This window comes from Alligator sinensis, unplaced genomic scaffold (assembly GCF_000455745.1).
Source record: "Alligator sinensis unplaced genomic scaffold, ASM45574v1 scaffold469_1, whole genome shotgun sequence".
Classification (NCBI taxonomy): domain Eukaryota; kingdom Metazoa; phylum Chordata; order Crocodylia; family Alligatoridae; genus Alligator; species Alligator sinensis.
In genome coordinates this window covers 894,799-917,904 of record NW_005841934.1, presented here as the reverse complement: position 1 = coordinate 917,904, position 23,106 = coordinate 894,799, and the positions used below count along the sequence as shown (strand labels likewise).

The 23,106-nt window shown below is 43.2% G+C and overlaps 2 protein-coding genes and 1 long non-coding RNA gene across 6 annotated transcripts in view; 2 read left to right on the top strand and 1 right to left on the bottom strand.

The window, feature by feature from the left end:
* Positions 1-13,368, top strand: part of ATXN7 (ataxin 7) — a 73,326-nt gene extending 59,958 nt beyond the window's left edge. For all 3 annotated transcript variants that reach the window (XM_025198997.1, XM_006019601.3, XM_006019602.3), the window contains 5 exons: positions 1,456-1,721; positions 3,492-3,690; positions 4,812-4,933; positions 6,396-7,344; positions 9,309-13,368. In XM_025198997.1, coding sequence (XP_025054782.1) covers positions 1,456-1,721; positions 3,492-3,690; positions 4,812-4,933; positions 6,396-7,344; positions 9,309-9,326 — 1,554 coding nt within the window. In that variant the 3' untranslated portion in view covers positions 9,327-13,368. The remainder of the gene's footprint in view (positions 1-1,455; positions 1,722-3,491; positions 3,691-4,811; positions 4,934-6,395; positions 7,345-9,308) is intronic.
* Positions 13,369-14,127: 759 nt separating this feature from the next.
* Positions 14,128-22,528, top strand: LOC102374299. 2 transcript variants are annotated; one of them, XR_323330.3, is made up of 3 exons: positions 14,128-14,297; positions 17,358-17,512; positions 22,072-22,528. It is a non-coding gene; the product is annotated as an uncharacterized LOC102374299 (long non-coding RNA). The 2 variants fall into 2 exon arrangements; XR_003093074.1 differs by lacking the exon at positions 22,072-22,528 and adding an exon at positions 18,619-19,082.
* Positions 18,862-23,100, bottom strand: PSMD6 (proteasome 26S subunit, non-ATPase 6). Its single transcript, XM_006019599.2, has 7 exons — positions 22,965-23,100; positions 22,540-22,685; positions 21,815-22,034; positions 21,596-21,704; positions 20,574-20,742; positions 19,317-19,394; positions 18,862-19,180 (listed from the first exon to the last, which is right to left on the bottom strand). Exons 1-7 carry the CDS (start codon positions 23,097-23,099, stop codon positions 19,084-19,086), a joined length of 954 nt encoding a protein of 317 aa, XP_006019661.1. The 5' UTR covers position 23,100; the 3' UTR covers positions 18,862-19,083.
* Between the last annotated feature and the right edge of the window lie 6 nt (positions 23,101-23,106).

Genomic DNA, 23,106 nt, shown 5'->3' with positions numbered 1-23,106 from the left:
ATTGAAATTGTTTGGTGTTCTTGCTAGGGATTATTCTCTCTATTATATACGTCAAGTTAAAAAAAAATCCACCCACCCGCCAAAAATGAATAATATAATCATTGCTTATTTGGGACCCAAGCAAAACAAACTTTTTCTCCAGGGAAAAGAAAGTTTGTAGCAGACTTTAGGAAGGTAGGCTATATCAACCCAAATTATGCATCTCAGTGGACTAATAGTTTGGTTACTGTTTCTGGTCAGTGAGAACTGAATCTGCAGAAAAGTCTATAACTGAAGAGTCTGTTTGTAGGTCGAACTCTGTATGCAAAATTATCTTGAAAAGTTACAGTCTAATGTGGAATGTCCTTTAACACAAAACACAATTTTGAAAAAAAAACACTTTAAGAGACGAACGAGATGTGTTAGTATTTGTGATCTTGTAGTATTTAGTGTCAGCTACCCAGCAGATATATCACCCACAGAGCCAAGGAAAATATCATTGATATTAAGGACCGCAAGGAGCGAATCCGTGAAGTTAGTGCTTCCTTGGAATCGCAGAGCACAGTGTTATCACTTTCCAGTTAAACAAGAAAAGATTCAGGTTTTTGAAAGAGTAAGCAAAAAGCTCCAAAGAAAGTAAGAGCAATCCAGAGAAATGCCTTCCACTTGGCTTGCCCTCCTCACCCCTCAAAAATAGTTTTTACAGCCTTGCAGTAATTTCTGAAAATATGAAAATAGTCCTTTTTTGCCTTTTAAAAATAAAAACACTGAACTCTTGAGCTGTATGAAAGTTAGGCCCTCAGTATGCAGTCTTGCAGTCTTTCACTTATTCTCCTTCACTTATATTTCATTTCATAGAGCATTTTAGGATTTTTCCAAGGACTAGAAAAGCTGACATACCACCTCTCCCTCTGAATTTTGTGACTTTGATAGGGTTCTGTCTAACTGAAATTCCTGCTAGATGTTCTTATGGATTTAATAACTTATTCCAATATAGTAACCTTCTAGCATTATGTTAGTTTATACAAGGATAATAAGTTTTCCCATTTATTACTTTTAGCACTCTTTACTAAAAGTCCTATTTTACGCTTTGTTCAGTAATCTCAGGCAGTTTTTATTTTGAGAGAGAAGTGTTTTTTATTTCATGTTTAAAAATAAATTTTTTTAGGTAGCATCTATGGACTGATAATGTAAAAGAGACATTAAAAGGGCTTGATATTCAAGTTTAAGCCTCCTTAGATTTTCTACCGCTTTTTATTCTGAGTTTAAAGAGCACTGACCCTTTTAATCACTATGGGCTTATCAACTCATCCATTGGACCATCTTAAAATTTTTTATAAGAGCCATGACTATGTATTTGCCAAATTTTGAATGTCTCATTTTTCTCCACGCTAGCATTGTTAAATTCACATTTGAGTGTTTATTTTTCTGCCAACCTAATGGTCTTACTTTAATGACACGTGTGTGGGTTTGCAGACACATTCCTTAACCCAGCGGAGGGCTGTACAGGGTCGAAGGAAGAGATTCGATCTGTTGTTAGCTGAGCACAAAAACAAAACCAGGGAAAAGGATATGCTTCGACATCCGGATCATCATCAGCAGATGCCCCCTCTCAGGGAACCACATCCCTCACCTTCTAAAACTTCCCAGGAGCTGCACCAAAATTCTCATGGAGTTCCTCCTACAGAATCAAAGCCCTTAGTACCCAATAAACCCAAATCTCAGCCCCCCAGTCTTCCAAGGTGAGTAAAGTCTGCATTTCCTTGAGGTGCGCCGTTATTTTAGGGAGCAGGCTGACAGTTTGGTGGCAGGGGGTGGGTATTGAATTTGTGGTTTTATTAGCAGTGTGAGGACTCTTATTGCATATCTGATGACTGCTTTCTCAACTTGGTCCTGGGGAGCTTTGTCTCCTAGTCCTCTTTCAGGAGTTTTTGCTCAATGGTTCAAGGGGTAAATGCTAACTTGAGTCAGTGAAAGCCAGCAGCTCTATTTATGTAGCAGTTACTCTGTATTGGTGATGCAGCAAAACGGGACACACCTGATGATGATCTCACGAGGTTCCTTCCAGGCTTAATGTCTATGAAATCTATGATTGGGAATCAAGCGGAAAGGGAATGAGTGTGAGAGAAGTCGACTAAATTTACAAAGGGCTCAGTTTAACTTCAGCATGCGAGAATCATCTCTGCATACAGTGTAGCAGAGGTCATGATCCTGTGAGATTATGATCGGTGCTTCATGTGTTTTGGAAAGGAGACAAGAAAGGTAGAGTAGGTAAGTGCATTATTCATATCACCAATGCAGATCCTTATTTTTTGTCTCTTGCTTACATTAGAGAAGTCATTGGTTATGTGGATATCAGTTAAATGCATGGACCACTTTTGCACGCAAGCCCTCTTTGGCCCCATTGTCTGCTGTGTAACTACCCTCTTCAGGTCAGGGATGGGCAAAATGGTGAATCCGGCCAGTGGCTGGACTCCGCTTCCCAGTAGCCCCTTCCCATGTTGCTGCAGCTGGTTTCCCTGGACACTCCAGAAGCAATGGTGCCATGACAGCACGGGGCCAGGGTTTCCATGGACACCAGCCCCAGCAGCACTGGCAGGGCACATGCAGCTGGGCAGGGAGCTGCTCCAGGGCTGGGGTCCTGTAGTAGTGACAGCGTGGTCTGAAGCTGGGGCAGATCTGCTGCTTGTGCACCTCTGCCCAAGGAGCTCAGCTCTGCCCCAGCTCCATGCTACATTGCCACCGCTGCAAGATCCCAGCCCCAGAGCAGCTCCTTGCCCAGCTGCTTGCCATGCCAGTGCTGCTGGGGCTGATCTCCATGGAAACCTTGGCCCCGGCAGCACCGTGGCTACTGGGGTCTCCATCGAAACTGGCCTGAGCGACGTGAGCAGAGGCTGCTGGGAAATGGTCTGCTGCAGGCCCAATCTGGACTTTGCCCGTCCCTGCATTAGGTGCATAATTGTTTAATTTAAATTTAATAGCAGCCCTGAACTGACCCGGTCCTGGCAGTTTCAAGGCTGAAATTTGGAGGCATGAGGTGCTCTGAGTAACAAACTAACAAGCTTTAATAAAGTGCAGAAGTTGAGAGGAAGCTGCTGTCTTTAATTAATGAGCATCATTTACTTTTCAGTGTGGACAAGGGAGTACCCTGGACTAGGGCCCAGCCTTTTTTCAGTCTGTAGGCTACGCACCTAAACATGCACTATAGTAGGGATAAGAGACAGATTGGGAGTTGGGATGTTTTTATTTCTGCTTGTGCTCCTGAATCGCTCTGTGACCTCAACAAACACCTTAATCTTTCTGTGCACCTTCCTTTCCCCAGCTGCGATGTAGGTACAATTATTCCTTGTTGGGGAATTGCGTATTATGTTCGTTTTATAAGAATGCTGTTAATGCGACAGAACAGAAAATCTGGGAAACCTTTGGTACCTTTCTATGTTAGCCTAAATATAGTACCTGTGAAGGAGGTCTTTGCTCTGTTAATACCTTCTAAATTACTTACCTCCATCCAGGCCTCCAGGCTGCCCAGCCCAGCATAGTGGGAATACCCCTAGTGACTCACTGTCAGTCCACGAATCTCCACACCCTCCCTTGCCTGCAACTGAGCCAGCTTCTCGGTTATCCAGCGATGAGGGAGAATGTGATGAAAAAGAAGAGCCCGTCGAAAAACTGGATTGTCATTATTCAGGTCATCATCCTCAACCAGCCGCGGTATGTCTCAAGAACAACCACTGCTCAATCCTTCATTTTTTCTGAAGCAAATCACTAGGAGTTTTTCATTGTGTTTTCTGTTGAGTTCACTAAAATGTCCTCATGCCCAAAGAAAATGTAGTTTGTTGCAAGTTGGCAATGAGGGTTTAATCTGGTTTGGTAAATTTAGAGGCCCCTCCATTGTACCTTGAGATAAATTAAAGCTCTGCAAAGTACTGGAGACTTGTTCTAATTTTTTTTTTTAATTAAAAGGTAGAGACAGCACAGGGATGTGCAGCACTGGTATTTTTAACAACACTTCTAGATAATATCCCAACATTTTTAATTTTAGGTTCATGCTCTATTTTTTGTGTGAAAATAAAAGCTGGTACAAGTGTCCTTGTGTAACCAAATCACAGCAGAAGGATTTTTTAAAATATTGGTGATTGTAATGTTTAGATCCTTTAATGGGATCATTAAATAATGAATTTTAAATGACAGCTATAACCATTTCTAATTGGAGGCTAACAGCACTTTGTCTATTTTGCTGTATGTAGCATAGAAAATGGATTTGAGAGGTCCCTGTCCTACCCAAGTTGCCCCCCCCCTTTTTTTTTTTAAACAAGAGAGAGTGACTATTAAACTGAAGCTGATGCTGAACACAATTTAGCAGAATAGGAACCTCTCCTACAAACACAATCTTCCCCCCAAAAACTCAGCCTCCTCTGGTCTCTTTCTCCCCAAGACCTGGCCAAAACCAGAGGCCTTACTGCATGCAGTCCCTGCAACAAAATCAGGTGAGAGCAGATTCCAAGCAAATTGTCATCCCGCTCTGTTGAAAGAGGGGGCTCCCAGGTGAGTGCTCCTACCAACCAGAAAAGTGACAGCATCCCCTGCGGAGAACATGGTTCCACACAGGCCAGGCATTCAGCAAACTAGTTAGACGTTGGGGATCAAAATCTTAATATATACTTCTGTCTAACTTATTTTAACTTCTACTATGTGACACTTGAGAGCGTCCTTAAACTTATTCTCTGTGTACTTCCTGTTTTAATAACATTATTGATCTGAATTAAGAGCAGTAACTTATTCAGACGGTTCCTGTTGAATTAGGAAATGTCAATACCCATCTGTATTTTCAGTTTTGCACATTTGGTAGTCGGCAAATTGGAAGAGGTTATTACGTGTTTGACAAGCGATGGAATCATATTCGATGTGCGCTTAACTGCATGGTGGAGAAGCATCTTAATTCACAGATGTGGAAGTAAGTAGAAATGGCAGATTTTTTTAATTCTTCTTGATATTACAGAATCAGATAAAGCTTTGAAAGGAATTTTTTTTTCCTCTTTCCTGTTGTGATAATGTATTAAAAGAGCTTTTCAGAATAAAAACCAGAACCTCCACATCAGCTGTTCTCAATGAAAACCTACCACTGGCACTGTAATGGGAGCAAAAGCCCCATTTTATCTGTCACCTGGCAGGAGAAGAGGAGGGGTGAGCTGCACTCACCAGAAGAATATATATATATATATGTATTTTTTATTACTCCAGAAAACTGCATCCAAAGGCCCTCCGGCCTCTGTATTCTTGTGCTGAGCTGTGAATAGCTGGAACCTTTTCACAGCAATATGATCGCTGTCTTCTTGTTGGATGTGGAGCTGAAATGTGGAACTGAGCAATTTTGCAAAATTACGGCAGTATCAAACCCTTAAAGTCATTCATCCTCAAATATTAAGGTTTGGTATGGACTGGTGATCAAATTAAAGCAAGCAAACAGCAGGCAGGGACTTTCCACACACCAGCTGTTCCATGGTAACCACAATTACCCCACTGTAAGTGAGAGCTAAACCAAGGCAGCTTTGCCCTGAGTGAAACGGGGCTAAGCCCATTCCGATTCAGCTTTCCCTTACCTGCCCTTGTTAGTTTGCTTTAATTTGATCCTTTGTCTAGAGTCTTTGAATCTGTTCTTTCTAAATTACATCCAGGCATTGCTGCCCGCTACGTCGCTAATTCTTACCATTTTGTTCATTTGTCAGACTGATCTTATTAATAATTTAAACTATTATGTTTGTTTGTAGCTTCCAGTTCAGTTTCCCTTTGCAGTATGTTTTTGTGGTACATACCAATTACTAGGTGATTTGCATTTAATAATAGCTCCTTAAGTCTAATGGGTTATTTCCTGTCTGAGGCATTTTGGGGTGAAAAGGTCTTTCCAATGGCATCCTGGGCACAGTTGGAAACGTCAAGCTGGGACCAGATGGGGGTAACTTTCTACAGATTAGTCCACACAGAACAGCTTCTCTGTCTGTGTGAAGTGGTGCAGGATCCCAAAGGGGGTATAATTTTCCAGAAGTGCTCAGTGTTGCCCTCACTCTGTCCCTGTTACACTGGTAAAGTTTTCACTCATCTGACTGAGCTGAGTGATGCCAATACTGAGCACGCTGGAAAATCTGAGCTACAAGAATAGGTAATAATAGTTGGAGAACTCCAGTTAAAGGTGTGCTGTGTATTCAGTTGTGTATTCATTGTGTACTCAGTCTGTCAAAGACACAGGACTATTAATCTCTGCTTTACTTGTATGCAACATAATCAGTTTACCAAAATGTTTTAATGTATATCGCCCTTGCCAAATGCTACTTATTCAAGTGCAGCAAAACCTAAATACCCTGGTATCAAGGCAAGAAATCTGCAAAACAAAAACCAATGGTCTTTATTTTCTTTCTCAGGAAAATTCCCCCAGCATCTGGTAACACAGCATCTGTTCGCACCCCACATCGGACAAACTCTATGCCTACTTCACAGTATGTCAGTGTAACAGGTTTCCTTTTGCCCAGCACGGTTATGTCATCGCCAGCGTTGGTTTCTCCTTCCTGTGTGTCTCTTAACAGTAAATCGGTACCATCCCATGGAACTACACTAAATGCCAATCCTTCTACCTTGGGTGCAGTGGATCCTGTCTGCAGTATGCAATCAAGACAAGTGTCTTCGTCCCCTTCGACACCTACAGTGCTTTCCTCGATACCTTCACCTATGCCCAGCAAACCTCAGAAATTGAAATCCAGCAAGTCTTTTAAACCTAAGGAATCTTTTGCTAGCAGCGCCGACTGTAACAGCACCAGTAGCAACAGTAGCAGCGGCGGCTCAGGAAAGAAACGTAAAAACAGCTCCGCACTGCTAGCACCTTCTTCTCATTCCACAGAGTCCTTTAGGAGAAACTGTGTGGTTAACTCTGGAAACTCTGGGACCTCTTATCATTCGTCTGTGACATCTTCGTCCCATAGCATCGGCCTCAATTGCATGACGAGTAAAGCTAACTCGGTTAGTCTCAAACATGACCAGTCAGGGAGGGGCCCTCCTACCGGAAGCCCTGCAGAATCAATTAAAAGAATGAGTGTGATGATGAACAGCAGTGACTCCACACTTTCCTTAGGGCCATTTGTTCACCAGTCCAGCGAACTGACTGTCAATTCACACAGCGGTTTTTCACACTCGCATACTTCCCTAGACAAATTCATAGGAAAGAAAAGAAAGTGCTCGCCTGGTTCCAGCAGCATCAACAGCAGCAGCAAAGCAAACAAGGTTGCCAAATTGCCCCCGGTGAACAACGTTCATGCAAAACACACCGGTGCAATCGCAGGGACACAAGGACTGATGAACAATTCACTTCTTCATCAGGTATGAAACTGTATGGGTGATGTTTCCCTCAGTTAAGGAAAGAGGTTAGCTCTAGGATCTGCAGACTCGCACTAACATCTGCAGGCTGTCGTTGGTGACCTCTTGCTTCCAGTTAGCTTGACACCCTTTCACTAAAAGAGGGACGTGCAGTTTCTTATTAGAGTTTCATGATTTTAAATGTTTTTCACAGTGAATTTATTTTCACGGTAGATCTGTTTTCTTGAAGTGTGGCTTTACTCTGAAAAGTAATGTTAGAAAAAAATAACACCTTGGATTCCTCAGGTATTGCATCAATCATTCCCAGGTGAAATCCACTCAGCTGTTTAGTAATACTTTTTTTTCCTGAGTGCCAGCCCTGCAAACTGAGTTGAGCATATTTAAAACGAAGAAATCCTGTTGGGTTCATTCTGGGTGCATCTACACGTGTGCTTTACTGCGGAGCTGACATAGTAGCTCCGCAGTAAAGTGTCACCGTCTACACATGCGCCTGTATTAGGGCACAGTAAATTAATTAACTCTGCTGGAGGATAGTACTGTCTGGGATAAGAACTGTCCTACAGCAGAATAGTTGCGTGTGCCAAAATGGATGTGTAGATGGTGACTGGGGTTAATGGAGGCACAAACAAGGGTGCTACGGTGGCGGGGGCTGCGTGCTGGCTAGCCCCGCACTGGAGCACCCTCATGCCCCTGCCAGCTCCTCTGCAGCATGCTGAGCCGTGGCGGAGCAGCTCTGGGCTGTCAGGCTGACCCCCCTGGCTTCCTGCTAGCCTGGAGCTGCTCTGCCTCAGCTCCACATGCTGTGGTCCTGGGCACACATGTAAATGCTGCACCCAGGAGAAATAAACTCTAGCATAAACTGCGCCACAGTTTATTGCTACATGCTGACTGCACCTGTAGATGTTCCCTCTGTCTTCCAGAACAAATAGCATGCTATAAATGTGAACCTAGTTAATGGTGCTGATTCGAACAGATGAGTTAAATACAGTTCCTTCTCCTAGAGCTCCATAGATTACGTGTCTAACATGAGCAAAGCCTCAGTCAGTAGAAGGAGCAGAAATGATGAGGAATACCACAAAGAGAGCAGGTCTCATGAATATGTTGCCACTTTTGCAGTTACTTCCTAAAACAGAACTAATATACTGGTAAACACGACTTTGCCAGGCATAATAGGATCTTGAGAAGGAAAAATGGAAAATAATTGAGGAAAAATACGGTAAGGCTGTTTTAACAAAAATATGGGAAGTGGGCTGGAAGATTGCTTGAAGAAAAAGGAACTAGAGGAATAAAAAAAGGAGATAGAAATGGAGAAGATTTATCTCCCTGCCAACATAAGGTTATTCCCCGTAGTATGTTTTGTGGCATATTGAAATATTGAGGAAGTTCTCTAAGTTTCCTCCAGTACTAAACACACTTCTGTTCATTTTTTTTTTTTTTTTTTGGCCTTACTTTGTAAGCTCATAAAACTGAAGTGATGGCAGCTCAGTGAAGTTTATTTTAGAAAGATCTCTGAATTCTCACTTGCTTCCAGAAGAATAGATTTGTCTTTCCTGTTGTACACTGGTAAGCATACTTACCAGAGAGCTGAAAGAAATTCCCATTCGTGGATAGTTTAGCTGAGCTCTCATTGTTGCAGAGGCCTCGTTTTTTGCCTTTCCTGACCATTTTAATTTCAGCCACACACTGTAAATGGGGGAGGATGCTTTACTTTCAATCGCATTTGGTGTTTGTGGGGGTTTGGAGTAGGACACCGGTTCTCCCCTGAGAAGAGCTGGAGAAGGTGGTAGCTGTAGAGTCCTGGATGCAGATGAATAGACTTAGATGCTGGTGATGCCATGTGGCTCCTTGTCCTTATCCCAGATATGGGCTCTCATTGTCCAGGAAGGTCCTACCAGCCATATCTTTAACTCCCTCCATTGCACTTGGCTTGCTGACTCATTTGTCTTTTTTATTTGCTTATTTGAAAGCCAAAGGCACGTCCCTGATAGCTGAATATGCCATGGTGAGAAAAGAACTGGACACTTTTCACTACAAGCAAAACCTCCATCTGGAATTCTGGACTCCAAGATGCCTTTGAGTTATCCCAGCTTCCCATCGTCCTCAGGTGTGGAAATCTACTGGACTGTCATTCAAACAAGGAATTTCCCTGAAGCCATGTCTGTAGCAGTGAATATATTATAAACGGACACTGGATGAAGTTCAGCCACATAATTGCTCTTATCAGTGTTAATGGTGGTCTGGACTGCTTGCTACAAATCTGAGATTTTCCTTACCGGAGTACATCATCTTGCCACTATTTAACATGGACTGGCTGGGCAAAAGAATGTGTGGGGAAAACCATTACTGTGGACTTTTTTAAACTGATGGTGTCTTCTGTAGGTTGTCAGCCACCAGAGACGCTATCGACTGAAAGGACCCCTTGAGAAGGGGGCACAGCGTGTTAGGCACAATGAAAAGAAGCCCTCAAGAAGGGAATATGGCTTTAGTGTTTTTATAGCAATGTTCCTTTAATGGAAAACAAAAATAGCACAATTAAAAAAAAAATAACTAGTCTGCATTTTGCCCAGCCTTTTGCAAGTAATTTGGGATAAGAAGCTATCAGGAGTTTTCAGAACTTGTTTGAGGCCAGCGGTCAAAAACAAGTATAAAAAAAAATAAAAGTTGTACTTGCATGGTACAAAAGCAATTTTCAGTTACTTTGAATAAGATTTGATGGCAAAAGAAAGTAAAAATGAATCACTTTTGCTGAAGGAAATCCAAATACACAAATATCAAATCGGCAGAGGCAAATAACCTATAAAACGATGCCCAAAGAACATATTTCTTGACCTATACTGTACACCCCGGGCCTTTGTTGTTTTAAAAGAGAGCTATATCACATGAATTAGGTTGGTATTATTCTTCAGCCTGTAAAAGTAGCCCTTTTAAAACTGAATATTTAAATATTTTCTGAAAGAATTTCCATTAGTTTCTGCCTTGTTCACGTAACCAAATCATTAACACTTGTTATGCTTTCAACCACTCCCAATGCCATTTTTCAGGATGCTGCACTAGATGCTGGCTGGTTTAACAACCGAGTTCAGCTTCGAGTGAACCTGTATGCATTCCTGGCATCTTTCCATACATGCAAATGTTTGATGAATAAAGGAGGCTTTACTGTTTTATATAGTCCAGTCAGTTTTTATGAGCTATTTTATCTTGCTTCAAAACACCTCACAGTGAAATCCTTTTAAAGGGCTTAGCATTATGATAGTTTTAATTGATCTGGATATTTTTCATTTTAAGATGAATTAATTTGAAACTTCACCTGGAATTATATTAAGTGACAAAGTGGAGGAAACAAATTATAAACCAAGAATATCCTCTTCTGCCTTAAAGGGGCACCAGCTATTGCTGAGACCAGACAATCTGAGCCTAGCAAATTGTTCACAAAGCCCAGCCTTCTCCCCGTTACAGTGGCACATAATACATCAGGGATTTTAAAGCCACTAAAAGTAGCAGTTGCCTGGTTGTTTACCTGTTAATGTCTTCAGGCCAAGATGAACTTGCTACAGAATTATTATACAGCAAAACAACAAGAAGCCTCTATGCAGACGCTTTAGCTTTGAGTTTCTATAAAAGATCGTATTTAAAGAGCAAAGCAAAGTACTTTAGACCGTTATTATGCAAACATAAAAATAACTCTGTGTCAGGAACAAAGAATTAACGCTTAATTAAGGTGCCCAGCTCGAAAGGGCGGTTTAAAATGGAGATTGGTTTACTTTTAAAAGAACCAAAGCAATATGCTCGTTCGACAAAGAGCAAGGGAAATATGTCGGATCTTGCATATTCGGAGTGAAATCACAGTCCTGATGGGGCCAGAATTTTGGCCCCGTGTGTTTTCAGTCACAAGTGCAATTTGGTCTTGATCAACTAAACGTGTGAAAAAACCAAACAGCAGAAATTTCCATTAACAAACCTTAGCAATTTTCAGTGATTAAACAAACTTTTTTAGGTTCTGAAAGGTTCTGTCAATCTGAAAGCATAACGGCAAATCAGAGCTGGTTCAAGACCACGCAGACGTTCGAAGAAGTTAGTACTTCGCCCGCGTGCTTCGCTTGGAGCCATTTTGTAACGCCGTCTGCGTTATGGCCCTGGTGGTAAGCTCTTGGGAATAAAAACCAGGACGTCTCAAATTCTGTCGGCTCTCGAGCACAGACCTACTTAAATGCTACGTTTTAGTTCTTGGGTATAAGCAGAACACTGTTCCTGAAGCTTTTATTGTCTCATCGTTCTTACTGTAAATAATTAAGGAAGCTTAAAATTAATTTTCCTTGCAAAATTGAATTTGCAGTGGCTGGGTTGTTTCTAGACAGATTTTGGTATTAATTTAAGAGATGCGATTTTTATAGTCTTTCCAACTTCTCGTTACGACTCCTGCGGTTTTCTTAACCTAAAAAATTGCTGCAATGATGAACAAAGAATTATACAAAAAAGAAAAAAAAACGTACTTTTGTATCTTTATTTTGGAATTTCTTGTTCTATTATAAATATTGAAGTATCCCTATTTCAGAAGACATATTTTGTTAATTGATTGTACATATTTAAATATGTATTTTTGCACAGGTCTTTTTTTCTTATATCCAGTTTTGGTACAATTGAGATCATCTAGTATTTATTTATTAATTAATTAAAGAAAAGCAAATACCTTTTTTATAATTTGAAGTGGTTCACTGCCAAGCCAATAGTAACATGCCTACTTTGCTACTTAAGGGATGCCTCTGTTTTGTGAAAGTTGTGTCCCTTTTCATGTCTTGGGAGTGGATACCTATAACCTAAAGGCCAGCGCCTGCAGTCCGATTCGTGGAAGAGCCTGATTGCAGGGCGAGGCTTGAACGGTCTAGCTGGCATTGCTTACCAGCTGCCTGATTCCCAGAAGACTACATTTAGTTAAGTGACACACTGCTTCTCTTTTTTTAGTATTTGTGTGCGTGTGTGTGTGTGCGTGCGCATTTGTGTGGGTCTCGTGGTTTAACTAATGGAAAAACTGAAAGTGCCTGATATAACTAGTTTTATGCTTGGACTGTTTAGACAGCTTCTCCTTAAAAGACTTGAATGTTCAGTTGAAACTTTTGGAGCTTGCTTTTTCCACCTACCTATTATTTCCAAAACTTTGATTAAAAGGGGTTAAAAAAAAAACACAGCAAAGAAAAAAGATCGATGCTGGCAAGTTTTGCAAACCATTTTGAATCGAATAATTTGTGTCGAAACAATCCCGTTGATAATGCATCTTACAATAATGCCAAGGGTTAGAACATTTTTTTTTTTTTTTTTGCAATCAGCTATGTACACAACTGTCTCTTTTTGGTTATTCTTTCATTAGTTACACCATTTCAAAGGAGAAAAAACAACAAAAAAGAGAGAAACAGCAAATGTTCAGAATATTTTGTATTCCAGGAAAAAAAACATTAAAAAAAAACCCCCCCCAAAAAACAAAAAACCAAGTTAAGTACCTCTTGAAATATTAAACAAAAAAAGTGATTTCCAAATGTCATTTCTAAGGCAGTTGTCTTCCCGTGAGAGTTCTCTTGCCAAGGAATCTCTTGTCTTTCACTCGTTCTGTCCTGGGAGAGGGAATCGGGCTTGAGAAGATTCTTAACGTTTCACTGTTTAGCAGAAAATAATCATTTTTACATTTTGTGCGAAATATTTTACGTTTTAAAGGTGATAATTTAAAATAAATAAATAAATAAATGAGCACTACATAATGTCAATGTGAATGTAGGCCTCGGAAGCGTCCGGCTCAGGCTGGAGCCTGGTTCTAAAAGCAATCTCCTGTGTAAAAGGTGTGAATAGTTTGATAATTTGTACACATAATCAAGAGCATCTGATCAGCTGAACTTTGCGTCGGCTGCTGTATAGTACATGAACAAATGTCATGGGATAGAAAAATTACTTTGGATATTTAAAAGAAAAATAAATATATAGTCTATTTGTTTTGTAACAAGTTTCTGTAAATAAAATAATTTATACTATTTATAAGAAAAAGTTGTGCTTTGCTTCATGAAAAAAGATTAGTTTGTTGAACAAACAGATGTTACTAAACAGGGCAATAAAATTAGGTCTTTTCAACAAATGAGGTTGGCTGCATGAAATACATGATACGTTTCTGCGTCATTATAGAAGAATTCAGCCCTGAAGGAGAGCAGCATCCCTCGTGGTGCCTCGGTGCAGAGATTCGGTAAGGGCTGGTCCTGCTTCTAGCGTTCCTTTGGGCGGCGGGATGTGTACGGCTAGGAGAAGTGGATCCTTGTATCACAGAGGCTTTTTCTTTTTCGGCATCTGCCTCAGAGTTGTGTAAAACCTCTCTACCATAAAGCAACCAAAACAGGTTATGCTGGATTATAGGGGAAGGGCTCTGACATGCAGCGTTGTTGCAACCAGTGCTTCCATCCTTTCAAAACATCTTTCTGTACTTTTTGCTGCAGAAGAGCCAAGAATGTGGGCTTGCCCACATTGATAACTCACTGCCGTACGTCAGGCATGCCACATTATGGGGCTGTTATAAACGCCGCTGCTCCTAAAGCATCCGTCAGCAGGCATGGCCTCTGGAATAGGACCTGGTCCTCCCTTCTCCATCAAAGCTGCTGTGGATGTGCGTGAGAATTGTCTCGGTGAGTAGCTCAGATCACGCTTTATATCTAAACGAATCCCCAGTGCTGCAGGCCACGCTGGGTGGCAGTCTTCCAGTTTGTAAGACTAGGCTCTTACTTTTAGCAGAAGTCTCTAGTCACGTAGGGCATCACTTGTGCCTTTGTAATGCAGAGGAGACTGTCTTTGACTTTTCTCTTCAAAGGTGTCGGGAACGCAAGGTTTAGCTGTGGCAGGTGCTTTCAGCATGAAGTCTTTCCTAACAGTTTCTTCTCACAGTTCTGCATTGTGGAGATCTCTAATAAAGGATGAAGCACTTCATTCAGGTAAAACGGGATTTTTATCCTTCTCTGACACTTAAACCACTCTTGGTTAATAACCAAATTTATGTTGCATCTAATGGAAAGATAAAATGATCTGCCAAGCCACAGGACAGGTGAAGTTCCAGGGTTTATGATGGCACTTCATTGTCAGTAGCTGGTGTCTTTTTCAGACTGCCTGTCACACATTCCTCAATTACAGTCCAGCCCAAGTTGCAGATTTGTAGGGATTTAAACTATCATGAATTGATTTGATTAGCAAGGGGTGGCCCTTGTGCAATTGCAAGGGCCAAATGTTATTTTAAATCCCTGTTGGTGCAGCAAGGAATGAATGCTCAATCTGCAGTGGCTCTCCCAGTGAGGGCAGCAGGAGTTTAGATCTGGGGTAGGACATGGCACTATTATTTAGCATTGTCCTGTACCAGTTTCAGGTCATTCAGCAGTGCTCAGAGAGATAATGCATATACCTCTAGCATCCACCACTGTCACTAACCTTTCTCTTCTCTCCTCATTTTCCTTCTTGTTCGCCTTTCCCCCTTTTACGTGCATTTATTCTGTTGTTCCTTCTGCATTTCCTTTCCCACAGCAAAGCCCAATTTCTGCTCCATTCTGTATGTTAAATGAAATCATTCCATTTTGGTGCATGGGAGTTGGGGGCGTTCACGCTCTGAGCCGTTTGTTTGAGCCTGTCTGCAAATTCGGGGAGAAAGCGCTGCTGGAAATCCACTTGTCGCAGCCAGAAGGTCTTTGCCTGTTGTTTCGAAGAGTAGAAGCATCCTTCATCCTGGATGACAATGGCAGGTGAACGGTGACATCTGAAGTGTGCGTGGTGCATATACATTCTGGATGTCTGCATCCTTGAGGAGCCTAAACACTCTCAATGAGAGTAGGAAGCCTGCTTCTCTGTAGGTTAGGAACCACCTAGAGAGCCATCCAGCAGCCATCCAACACTGTGCCACCTCTCACCAGGCACTGAAGAGGGGATATAGCTTTCTAGGGTACCCTAGTTTCTCCCCGCACCTTGGTAAGGGGCAGCGGAAGAGGTTGCAGGGAACTCGCATTATAGAGCTTTATAGGCTCCGGTGCCTAAAACATGTCAAGTGAAACCCACCTGACACAGACCTTCCTGAGACCCATGAAGAGTGGCTTGTTTCCTACCTCCGCTTGAAAGAGCTCAACTCAGAGGCCTTGTGTGGAAGAAAAAATTGAGCCAAACATTTGTGATGGCAAACAACCTATAAAAAGGGCACAGTAGCAGTTCTATTAGTAATATCATTATGGAATATCATCATTCCTATACAGAATTCCTAAGAATTTGGGGCAAAGGTTGGTGATGTGTTAGTAGACTCCTCCCTGCTGAATACATTTCTGCCCCCCTTTTGGGTGGATTCAGATTCAGATTCAGCAGATCCTTGGGAAGAGAGAGACCCAGACAACGGACTGCACTCGTCTTCCAACAACCTCCAAGGATAGACCAGCTCTGAGCCACTCCCATCCATCCCACGTGTTACAGCACTCCATGAACTCTTCCTGCTTGTGCTGGCTCCCGAAGAGGCCAATAGGACTGAGTTTTAGTTGTAATTATTCCACCACTTATTTATTACAATCATGAAATGATTGAACACACGTGACTGCACCATCCGCACCTTGGCTCTAATTTGCCTGAGTGCTGTTCCTGGTTCTTGGGTTCGCTGCTTACAGTTAGGTTTTTGATTCACCACTGATAAATAGCCTGGATTTTCACTGCAAAAGAACGGGTGGGTGGGATCCTATCTCAGGTCATCATAGGAGTTGAAAACTAGCACGGGAATGGCAGATAAAGAGATGAAGTGAAACAGAACTGAGCCAGGGCAAAAATGTGTGGCCTGGGGCAAAGCCTGGTCAGAGCTTCAGCCACAAGTTCTGATGAGGAGCTACATGATTCCTCCTCACCCTGAGCTCAGTTCTCTACTGCATCCTTTCCTGCCGCCCTATTTCCAGTAAGAGTGATTTTTTTTTTTCCCTGCTCTGCACTCAAGGTTAGGATGGTGATAAGCAAGGGAGCATCCAAGTGCCGAAGACTGCCCTGCGCCTTGCTGTGGGGACCCATGGTGTTTCATTTGGGCCTATCTAGATGAAATAGATAAGCTAGGCTTGTTAATTATATTCACAACTGGTGCTAAATTACAGAGCCTCGCTAACTTCACGGAGAGAAGCCCCACCCAGGTACGTCAAGGAATGTCCTTGCACAGGCCAGATTTTCAGTATTGTGCAGGAGAGCTTTAATGACCAATGCTAAATCCCACATCCCTCCTTCCTTCCTCTCTCCACCTTGCCTGTAGTTTTAATGGCCGTAGGAGCCAGTCGTGTGTTGCCCTCTACTATGTTCTGTATTGTGTGCAGCATCCCTTCCTTCCTGCCTTCCAAGCGCAAGGAAAGAGGCTTTCCTCAGTGTGGACCGAATTGGGAAGGCCAGGTGCCTCTAGGCACAGACTTGCAAATTGGCATGTTGTGTTGGAGGCTGTAGGTGGACTTTGAGCTGAACGCAAACCAGGATTGGGAATTGTGACAAGTAGGCAAGCGCTGTTCTCCTCCACTGTAGCTGAACAGGGGTTGGTTGGAGAGCGGGTAGGTAGGTAGCAGCTGTCTTACAGCCTGTCAACAGGGTCAAACCTCATGCGGTCCTGGTTGGAGAAAGCATATTGAGGGCCATGTTGGGACTGAGTTAACAAAAGAACAGGTGCCACTTGGCTGCCGACGCAAGCCTCTGGAGAGGTATTAAAAGCAAGGAGGAGAAAAGGCACAGGGTGCTGCCTGCACTGAAGGATGTAAAGCAAAGCTCAGCATGGCAACAGACAGAGCAGGAGGCAGAAAGCAGATGAAGGGATTGCAGTGGCGCATGGGAAGGGCATGAACTGATTTATGACATGCCTGCCAAGAGGGCTGGCTCCACACCCCAGCCTCCCTACTGCCAGAAATCTTCTGCAGTGCCCATGACACATTTGCTCTCTGAGGAAAGGAAAAGCCCGAGCTTTCCCACTGGCTGTTTGAAAGACTTTTCTAGCAACTTTTATTTTTCTCTTGCAGGTGAACAGCGTAACGCACTGTTGCTCTCCGAATCCAGGCAGCTGTGGCTTTCTAAGGCAATGTGCTTGGCCAGGATTTCTCAACACCACCTGTGTCTGCAACCCTTTGGTATAGTTGAAAGCCTCGAGATGTACTGAAAGCCTTAAATCAGCCAGGTACGGACTGTCTCGGCTCTTGCCATAGGCATCGGATTAGATCACTTGGTCTTCTGCTGAGGCAAACAAACGAACAAGGGTTGGGGATCTTTAGAGAGGGAAGGGAGAATTTGAGACAGAATGTACTCGTCTCTAGTGCGATTATGTTCCAGTGGATAATGCTAATCAAGGCACCTTGCAGGAGTGAATTATCCCAGGCTCTTGGAGACAGAATTATTTTTGGGAAGGTGTGAGTGTATTTAGGCTGTGAACACTCAGCAGTGCTATTTCACAGAGACATGCCAGGCCGCCCTGTGTTCTGACAAGTTTTTGCTGTATTGCACGTTGTTCGCTTTCACTTTTAGGAAGAACAAAAAATTAAGACCTGTTGAGTCTTCACATACAGCCTTTTTCACGCATTGGGGATCTTGATTCAACCTACAGAATAGTTTGTTATGGCCATGCAGCGCAAAGGATATGCATTTGGTGTTTTTCTGCTGCTTTTAAGCAAGGTAAAATAAGAGTGATATCCCAGTTGGGTAAATGAAGCGCTATAGCTCAGTGTCTGTCGAGTGTGAGATTCTGCCCTCTCCCTTGCTGTGTTAAATACATCTGGGAAGACATAAAAGCTAAGTGGAACTGTCACGTTTATTTACTCGTGCAGTTTAACTCCGTAACCAAATGGACAATGCTGAGGGGCTCCACAGCTTCATCTGGTCCCTGAAAACAGCGTAGGAGGTGGCCTTGTTATCAGCTGAGCTTGACTTGTCAGGTTAGGAGCCCTGACAGGGTTCACTGGAGGGCTCTGCTTCACCTGCTCAGAAGGGCAGCGATTCTTTTCCACTGAGGAAGGGTGCCCCATGCAAAGTAAGGTTTAGAAGACTAACCTGAAACATGCTATATTTTACTGTAGGAGGTAAAACAATGAAGTGGGAAGTGGGATTCCAGTACTGGAAAGGATGGCAATCTCAAAATACCCACAAATTGTCCCAACAGATGATAAACTGACAGGGCTTTCCTGTCCTTTACGTGCACATGGTTCACATTTTTCCTTCAATCGATGCGTCTCCAGAATGATAATCCATGTGACTAACCCAGTTGTCCCAACCTTCCCCATGTTCATTCAGTTGTCCACTTCGTTGTGAAGTGACGACAGGCAAAGAGCAGGAGACGGAGGCAGAGTTCTCTCTGCCCGGTGCAGCCTTTGGATCCCACGGAAATGTACCCTTTTCTACGCCCAAAAAGAAAACCAGGTGATTCTAGGCCTACTACTAGTTTTTCTTAGCTCACAGACCTTGGCTCCACTAAGTTTAGAAGGCCAGCATAGAAAGATACGTTGTACAACAAACACAGCACGCTACAAGAGATGATCAACTGTATTATACATTTAATAAATGAACTGGTCCACAAACATGAATGGGACATTTATACAGTTCAGTTGTGTACATAATGAAGAACACCGTAAAAACCCTACCTATGCGTCGCTTGTAACTTTCTTGGCTACAGTATACACCAAGTATACAATATATTCATCGATTGCTTCCAAAATGGCCTTGAACTTCTAAGTTTTGCATTCCCTTGTTAAAAAAAAGTTACATATTAATTACTCTGGAAAGTTTCTGAACTCTGTTTAGCAGCAAATCTCCTTTCTTGATGGTTTCTTGGTATTGCCAGTTCTTGCTATCGGGCCTACAGATGATTAAAAAAAGAAAAAAAAAAGAAGTGCAATTGAGAGAGGACATTTTATACCATGAGTTATCAATCTAATAACTAGCTAGAATGCACAGATTTAAACACCAGCAGTTTCTAGAGACAGATACTGTACCTGTTAGTTTCTACTATCTCGTTTACTTTGTCTATTTTGCAGTGTAGTCGCCCAGCAGCAATAAATCTTGACAGCTCCCTAAATTAAAAAGAAAGATAAATACAAGGTAAAGACATAGATGTGAACTCAGCAGCTCGGGCAATGTTCCCATCATATTCCACTTTTGAAGAAACAGTCGAACTTGGTTCCCAGTAGGATTGCAGAAAGGCGTTTTAGACCTTAGGTAATCACCTCTCTTTTCATTTACATCCTTCGCTTTTAAGCTGCCCCCTCCCTTTGGTCTGGATCTTTGGAGAGTGGGGTTCTGCTTGTCTACAGCTGTTGCACAGCGTGTGAATACCTGGCACTATAATGTGCGACAGATCTGAGTGAGGGAAACCACTTACATTAAAAGTTGTGTGTATTGTAACTACTTCAAAGCTAGCATGACCACCCTCCTATCCTGGAGCTGGAGCAGGACCTCTGGTCAGCCTTCCCTACTCAGGCCAGGCTTCTAGTGCACCCACAGGAAGTTTTATCCCAGCAAATGCTTTTCTTTCTTTTTTTAAAAAAACCCTTATACAAACTGATGCCATTTTCTAATATTCCAATACACGCTGGATTATTTGCTTAACAGACTCCTGGTGAGATTAGCTTTGTTTCTGGCCCAGCAAATTTTTAAAAGCCATCCTAATGCAACAAACTAGTGTTGATAGCTTATATACCGTTCACGTTCTGAGCAAAGGGGGGCAAAATATACTTAGTAAATGCCAATGTGGAGAAAGATGAGCTAGACTGTTTGGGGCCAAGAAAAGAAAAGAACATAAATATTGTGGTGGAAAAGAATGGCAGGACAGGGACAAGTGACATATATGGTAAAAGAGAAACAAGTTACTCATTAACAAATACTCTTCCACAACATACATATTGTTCTTATCTCCCCTAATTCAAATGTATCCACTTTCACTTGAACATTTATTTTTGCTTTATTTAAAAGAACCAATGATGCTTCATTTGAGTAAGAATATCAAAATAACTTCCCGTGCAACCCAGCGCGTAAGGGAAACGTGGGACAATCGTTTTTACAGACTGTGAGTAAACTGGTTTCTCAACTGAACCTTGAGGCTAGTTAAAAAAAAACCTTTGTGCCACGAGCCTGAATTGTTTATGGTCTGTGTAAGCCGAAGATAGTGAGGAGAGAAGTTTCTTAATGGTGAACAAATCACTTTATAAATGATCGGTGACTAGTCTCTGACTTGCACAGTTCCCGTAACTTACTGATCTATGAATTCTACGCTGACTCCGAAGGCTTCTGCCATGTACCCTAGTGTCAGCGATCGGTAAGACTCCAGGAGCTGGCTGTAGGCATGGATTCTCATTTCTCGAACGTAATACCGATAGTGAGGTGCAAACAGCCAATCCTTTTTCATCTCCTGCTCTACGACAGCTGAAAAGATAAACATCACAACTGTAATCCATACACTCTGGGGAGGGGAGGGTTGATCTTTTCCTGCTTAAGCAAACCAAATGGGTCATACAGGTAAATAAGCAATATGACATGAGAGCTGTAGTTATCTTGGATCCTTGCATGCCTCAGGGTTATAATGAAAGACAAGCTACAACTTGGTGTGCGGTTATTGTCATAAAAATTTCCTAAAAATACAAGTATTAAGAGCAAGACCCGCCTGCTGTTAACTCGAGACATTGCAGTTCTCAGCACTAGCTGGCTTCTGGCTGCCAAGAAACCCAAATATAAAGTAAGCTTATTTTTGCTGCCCCTATACCATGTTTTCCTAGAAGATGAAGCAAAACCCAGCGGCATGAAAACTGGCCAGAGTACAGAAGAGATTAAGTTTTTTCTTTATTTCACCACTCCGCATAGAAATGGGATCAGAAAGGCCACAGCAGCAGCCGGCTATGAAATCTCTCCTTTGAAACCGGCACTGGCAATTTCAACTTTTAAGAAGTGAGCTACAGAATTTGTGGTCCCCTGCCCCACCCAGCAGCCCACGGTATTGTAAATAGATTGCATTTTTTGAAGGAGCAGCCTCTAAGTTTTCACAGAACGCTCATTTTCAAAGCAAGGTATTGTACACAATAGACACACTGGCAAAATAGCAGCAGACATTAAAGTAGCCATGCTGTGCTGCAAAGGGAAAGCTGTATTGGCAACGGATGGTTTTCTCTAGAAGCGGTTTGACAACACGGGCTATCACAAAACCCGTGTTAATTTGAGGCAAACCATTTACAGGACTAGCACAGGGGAAAGATACTGATGTGTAAAAACCATCCGCTCTTACCTAGTGACTGGAAGAAGACCGAGTAACGACATTCATAGAGGGAGAAGAGGTACTGTCGTACTGCTGGTAAACTATGTAACACTTCCAGAATCTCTGCCCCTTTAATGACCTAAAAGTAATCAAAACAGAAGGTTTAAACACTGCTAGCCTCAGGCAGGAGATAAATAGTCTTAAAAAACGGGACCTATTTGAATCGGGAGAGTCATCTGCTTTACCTACCTTCTCTCTAAGGTCAGGCCTGTCTAACGCGATCATGCTGACGTAGACAGTGTACGTTACGAATGTTTTGTAGTCCATCAGCTCATAGGATGTAAACGTTGATACTGTATCAAGGAAGAGTTCTGCTGCTTGCTTGAAGTCCCGAATAGCTACGCAATAAAGGCCCTGGTAGACTTTTAGGCGATTTCTCCTGTCCCAGTCTCCTCCTTCCTCAATGAGGCTTAAAACAAACAGACAAAAGCGCTGTTTCATTGCAGGAAACGAGTAGAGCAAAGCGATGGATTTAACAACACGAGAGCGCGCGACGTTTCAGAGGTGGTTCCTACTACGCTGCAAGGATCGGGGCTTTGGCAATGCTGCGGCCGGCCGGAGGGAGACTCTCCTTGGTGAGCGGGGCCGCCTTTCTGCAAAATTCAAGCTTCAACTTAAAAATAAATAAATAATCTTTACTGCTGCACTGATGGGTTCACATGTGCATCTCTGTCACCCCCAGTCTGCACGCACACCTCTGTCACGTTATGTCTGTAGCTAAAACCAGAGCTTTCTCAATAAGCGGCATAGCAGAAATCAGCCAGAAATGCAATTTCTGGGTAACTTTGCTCGCTGCCGGCACACTAGCGACGGGGCTATTCGAAAGCCATCTTCAAAGCCACTTCCCACCAGCTTTGTCCCTCAAGCCCCTTTCTGCGCTGCTTGGCCCTGGGGGGCGCGTGAGCAAACGGTACCTCTTGGCCTTCTCGATGTTGCGCGTGATAAGGTCGTTGTCCATGTAGAACAAGCCGATTCTCAGGAGGTAGAAGACGATATCCAGGCGATGCCCCAGCGCCACGGTTTTGTCGTACGTCTTACGAAAGGCCGTCAGAGCTCCTTCCTGGCAAGACAACGCGTCCCCACCCCACGTGAGGAGGCTGCGAGGACCAAGTCGCCGTCCAGCTCGAAGCCGGGGACCGAGGGGACGTGCAGAAGGGGAAAGAAGGAAGGCCTCTCGACCGCAAGGTGCTTTCAAGGGGGGCGGGACAATACCGTCCTCCGCGATACATTTCGGGACCCAAAGCTTTCCCCCGTCCCGGCGGGGAGTCTGTCGCCCGCTCGCCCCGACCAGCGCCCGCCGGGGGAGGGGGCACGGACGGACAGACGGGGCTTCTCGCACCTTGTCCCCGATGCGGCATAGGTACTCGGCCTTGGCCATCATGGCGTCACGGATCTCGCTCTCGCCCAGGATCTTCTCGGCGTCCTCCAGCTCGTGGTCCAGCCGCGCCAGCTCCTCCTCGTTGGCCTTCTTCATCTTGCCC

Excerpts from the sequence above, each read along its gene's own strand:
- PSMD6 (XM_006019599.2), bottom strand. The coding sequence starts at position 23,099 with ATGAAGAAGGCCAACGAGGAGGAGCTGGCGCGGCTGGACCACGAGCTG. Across the intron at positions 21,705-21,814 it reads GGCCTGACCTTAGAGAGAAG|GTCATTAAAGGGGCAGAGAT; the intron begins GTAGGTAAAGCA and ends GATTACTTTTAG. Across the intron at positions 19,181-19,316 it reads GAGATAGTAGAAACTAACAG|GCCCGATAGCAAGAACTGGC; the intron begins GTACAGTATCTG and ends AATCATCTGTAG.